Source organism: Etheostoma spectabile, chromosome 14 (assembly GCF_008692095.1).
Source record: "Etheostoma spectabile isolate EspeVRDwgs_2016 chromosome 14, UIUC_Espe_1.0, whole genome shotgun sequence".
NCBI classification, from domain to species: Eukaryota; Metazoa; Chordata; class Actinopteri; order Perciformes; family Percidae; genus Etheostoma; species Etheostoma spectabile.
Genome location: NC_045746.1, coordinates 17,916,401 through 17,920,777, shown reverse-complemented (window position 1 = coordinate 17,920,777; position 4,377 = coordinate 17,916,401). Strand labels below are relative to the sequence as shown.

General features: G+C 43.8%; 1 protein-coding gene across 4 annotated transcripts in view; it reads right to left on the bottom strand.

The window, feature by feature from the left end:
* The window catches only part of eya3 (EYA transcriptional coactivator and phosphatase 3), a 13,281-nt gene that overhangs the window by 6,251 nt on the left and 2,653 nt on the right, over window positions 1-4,377 (bottom strand). For 2 of the 4 annotated variants that reach the window (XM_032536316.1, XM_032536319.1), the window contains exons 2-13: window positions 4,053-4,148; window positions 3,179-3,228; window positions 2,854-2,948; window positions 2,704-2,784; window positions 2,532-2,586; window positions 1,987-2,096; window positions 1,592-1,729; window positions 1,309-1,394; window positions 850-1,027; window positions 563-732; window positions 196-279; window positions 23-112 (exon numbers count right to left, since the gene is read on the bottom strand). In XM_032536316.1, coding sequence (XP_032392207.1) covers window positions 23-112; window positions 196-279; window positions 563-732; window positions 850-1,027; window positions 1,309-1,394; window positions 1,592-1,729; window positions 1,987-2,096; window positions 2,532-2,586; window positions 2,704-2,784; window positions 2,854-2,948; window positions 3,179-3,228; window positions 4,053-4,100 — 1,185 coding nt within the window. In that variant the 5' untranslated portion in view covers window positions 4,101-4,148. Of the gene's footprint in view, window positions 1-22; window positions 113-195; window positions 280-562; window positions 733-849; window positions 1,028-1,308; window positions 1,395-1,591; window positions 1,730-1,986; window positions 2,097-2,531; window positions 2,587-2,703; window positions 2,785-2,853; window positions 2,949-3,178; window positions 3,229-4,052; window positions 4,152-4,377 lie in introns of all 4 variants that reach the window. The other 2 variants (XM_032536318.1, XM_032536320.1) reach the window with 2 other exon arrangements.

Here is a 4,377-nt window from a genome sequence, read left to right as displayed (position 1 = left end):
CGGTCTGAATAAATCTCTGTACCTCCAGGTCGTTGAAGAAAAGGTGGGTGTCTGCCAGCTCAAAGATCAGCTCCTCCATCTGCAAGCCCAGGTTCAGCACTGTGGCTGGGTCCTGAACAAACACAACGCAGACCCACCGTGAATCTTTCATAAGATAAACCTTCTCAATCGGTTAGCCGATTTACAGAAACAAACCTTGCCAAACTTCTGTGCGTAGGAGCCAGTGAGAAGTGAGTGGAATATAATAATGGTCTCATCCAGATCCCACAGGAAAATGCGCTAAAAAAAAAGCAGGGAAAAATTATTTTACATTACTTTGCATTCTAAAAAAATAGTTGTATCCATTTCTTTTATGTTTTACAATTGACCAATTTTTTATTTTATTTGTTACAGCTAAATCCTATTTACCTTTTTCATGTGGTTAGTCTTTCCATCAGTAGCCTCCAGGTTACAGAGACCATGTGAGTTTAACTTTCTAAAATGCTGCAAAGCTAATAACAGGCCAACAAGCCCTTTGTTTTGTTTATTTGTGCAAAGATAAGTAAACTGCTGACTTGGTTACCTCCAGGTCACTGTCAGCAGGTGGGGAGCTATCCGACCTCTTGCCCTTCCCTTTGGCTTTGCCTACTGAGTTCCTACGTCCAACGTCATCCTGATCTCTGGCTCCGGTGGGGAGCGCCACACTAGTAGGAAGGGCTGCACCTGCTGGGAGGTTCTCTGGTGGGGACGCATCTTAATACATGAAGGTGAGAAATGAGTGCATGCTAGTACAATGATCACAGATCTAATGTCTTAGGGCAGTGAATTCTGCTGAACATACAATAATATGAATTAAATAACTGAAGTTACCTCTGGGAGGCAGTCCAGCTGAGTCGGCCTGCTCCGACTTCACAGCCAAATATCCGGCCACTCCGACAGCGGCGCCGTGGTCATCGCTGCCGGGCAGCCCGGCCGGCACATAGCTTGGAGGCAGAGCGTAGTACTGAGAGAACTGACCCTGTCCCAGAGAGTTGTAGCTGCTAAATTCCTGAAGAAATAAAAAGGTAAAGAAAATTGTGATCAACAGGAGAAGGGTGGTGGAAAAAGAGCCACGTGGGGCAGTCTGACAAACCTGCAGAAATAATCTCCAGCTTCCAAGCACTTCCCGTATCATTCACCATAACTGTGATGATCTCAGCCCAACCCCAGGGATGGAGACTTAGATAAAAGGATCCTCAGGGCATGAGGACAGATTGTGCTTTTTTAAATAACATAAAATTTAACACACAGAGACCGTTTTGGTCTGAGGAACACTAACATACTCCTTACCTGGTGGGCCACTGTGGTGGAGGTTGTGGTAGCAGCCGTGGCTGAAGGGATGCTTGAGTATACACTGGATGTTGTAAAGCTGGAGCCTGGAGACAAAAAAATGCTATACTAAAACAGTGCCAGAGGAAAATAAAAGTGTTTCTACGCAGTATTTGAGGTGGTTAACAACAAAAGAGGAAGACAGAGCTGTGCCACTGCATCTCCTTTATTTTTCCAGTGCTTGTCATATTTGCAGAGAGTGTGACAGCGTTATTTTGTGAGACAGAGTGAGGTTGCAGCTTGCCTTGGCTTGGGTATGAGTAGTGCAGCTGGCCTGGCTGGGTTGAGGTATATGCGTTGCTGAAGCTGAGAAACCCAGGCTGGCCACCAGAGGGCGCCTCAGGCAGCCCTGTCTCTGTTTTAATGCCTGGCCACATAGCACCTGAAGATGAAAGAGAGCAAGGGAAGCGGAAAAATGAAAGAAGTAGCAAGAGGAGTGGATAAATGAAGATGAGGCCAAGTTAAGAAACCAGGTCCTTCAGTCAAGATGGGGATGTTTAAGCAGAGATCAAAAGCAAATTGATACCAAAGTGCAAAAGCTCAGTAAGGCCTCTAAAGCAAAGTAACAAAAGGTTTGCTGCTAGGTTTTTAGTGAGCAGTGTTAAAAAAAGGGTTGTTAGAGTAGGAGCGGGGACTAACCAAAGGGCGGGAGGCCGTAGTTCTGGCCTGTCTGGAGGAAGGCCGAGTACGCAGTGGACTGGGCCAGAGGAGGAAAGGCCACCTGACTGGTGTAGGACGTCACTTCTGGGCTGTAAGAAAGGGAATTGACATTTGCATCACATGACGGCTACGCTGCAAGTGCACCGAGTGAAACTAGAGATCTACTATTAGGCGTATGTTTTTACGTGCATTGGTGCACAAAATTTGTTTGGTACCCGCACAACCAAATAACAGTATACCCAACCTCTCTTCAAATTCAATGTCTGACAATTGAACATTAGCCTCTAAATGACTGAATTGGAATCCAATCCTCCTAAACCTAAAACAGTGGAACAGGAAAATCTAGATTACGGCTGCTGGTGCAACTACCAAAAAAGGCCTAGTGTCACTCATACTTGTGAGTGAAATGGTTGCACACTGGAGCCCCGCACTATACGTTACATTTCACCTTCTCTGATAAAAAAACAACAAGAAAAAACGTTAAAACATGATAAACAACAAAAGGCTTTATGCAGTGAACTCACTTGCTTCCTTGATAAACCTGTTGGGTGTATTCAGATGTTGCCGTTGAGTCTGTGGCTGTTAAAAAGACAACACAGCTTCAGTTTGACATACGGTATTGTATAAGAGGAGCCTTCTTCTGTTAGGACCTTTTTTAATGTGCATCGTTTGAAACTGAGAGGTTTTTGTCCGTACCAGGATGTGCATAGGAGTTCATGGAGTCACCGCATGCTCGAGGTGCTGCCCCTCTGTCTGCGTCCGAATGCTCCTGATCACCTGCAATAAAACATGTTGTCAATATCTTCTAGGGACACTGCAGCGAGTGTGGTCATGTTATCTACTTACCTGGATCAAGTTGGGCTGTGGACAGGGCAGAGTAACAGCTTTCCTGCTCGGAAGAACCCAACACAGTAGATGGACTCTCATCGTCACCTAAATCACTGGAAGAGCATTAAGAATCCATTACAGTTTCTTCTGTCAGCCAACAACAATACAACAAAGGTACATCTGGCAAAAACAATGAGATAACAATCACACACAAAAAAATAAGACAGTTGAAAAATTCCAGTCTATTCAAAACTAAACATTTGTTCTACAGGGTCAGGGTCATCACAGTTTGAAAGCAGCCGTGGAAAGATCCGAAACAGATCTAAAATCAGTGAAGACCCACCTCGGCTCCTTCTCCAGACCACTGTCCATCTCAAGCTTGGCCTTCTTTGTCTGCAAACACACAAAAAAGGATTTCAAAGAAAAGGTTTTCACCATAATTCTATTTTCTCTGCTGCTTCAGGACTGTGATGTGCATCTTTTTGGCCTCGATATTACCAATCATGTCAGATCAAAATTAAAATCAAGCCCCCTTCATAAAAACTTAAAGTGGATACAAAAAACACCCAAATACTACTGTCCAACACAAGTCCTTCAGAGGTGCAACAAGTGTTCTTTTATAGGGTACCTCATGATGCATACAGCATATTTTCTCTGTAGTATTAAAAAGGAATAATACTTTATTTTTATTTAATTTAAACAAAAGTGCAAAACATTGGTCTAGATGACAACAGACAGACAAGTTCACTACACACACACACTGAAGAAGGCACAGTTCAAAAGGAATAATACTTGACATCAGTACATCACCACAGTATCGTGACTCCTGACCGTACCAACAATAAACTACGCTGTGAAAAAGGATCTTAAGTGTTTGCACAAATACTGCCGCTACAGATCTACAGCTGATATATTGTTCAATTTACAGAGTAAAAGCAATTAGTAAACTATGAATATCAACTTAAAGCTTTTTAATCTAAATTAGTGTTTCATTTCAACTTTAAAAAAGTGAAATATGCCTTTCACTAAATACAAGAACCAATAAAAATGTTTTAAAAGTGTTGAATTAGGCTGTCTAGCATTTAAAGAACACAAGGGTAATTAATCAATTTATAATGGCGTGCAAAAGACAGTCAGACAGTTTCATCTTAAAACTAATTTTGTAAATTGCAGTCATTGATGCAAACACTTCCCCTCATGCTCGTGTTCACACTCACCGGCAGCTCCTGCGAGTCATCCATCTCTGCAACGGAGCGACCCGACATGTCTGCACGCACAGCCTACTCTCTGCACCTGGAAAGCGTGTCCGGACCCTGCTTCACACAACCACAGGAGCGAAAAACACACAGGCACAGAATAAATGGGGGGTTATGCCTTATGTAGTGTTCCGATGCGTGACTGCCCCCTCCCCTTGTCCCATAAGCGCTCATCGATGCATCCCTCGCCCCCACCCCTATCTCAGGGGTAATCAGCAGGGAGGTGGTGCCATGGGGGATGTGGGGCACTGTGAAGAAATAACTAATCTCCCGCATCAGACCTGCA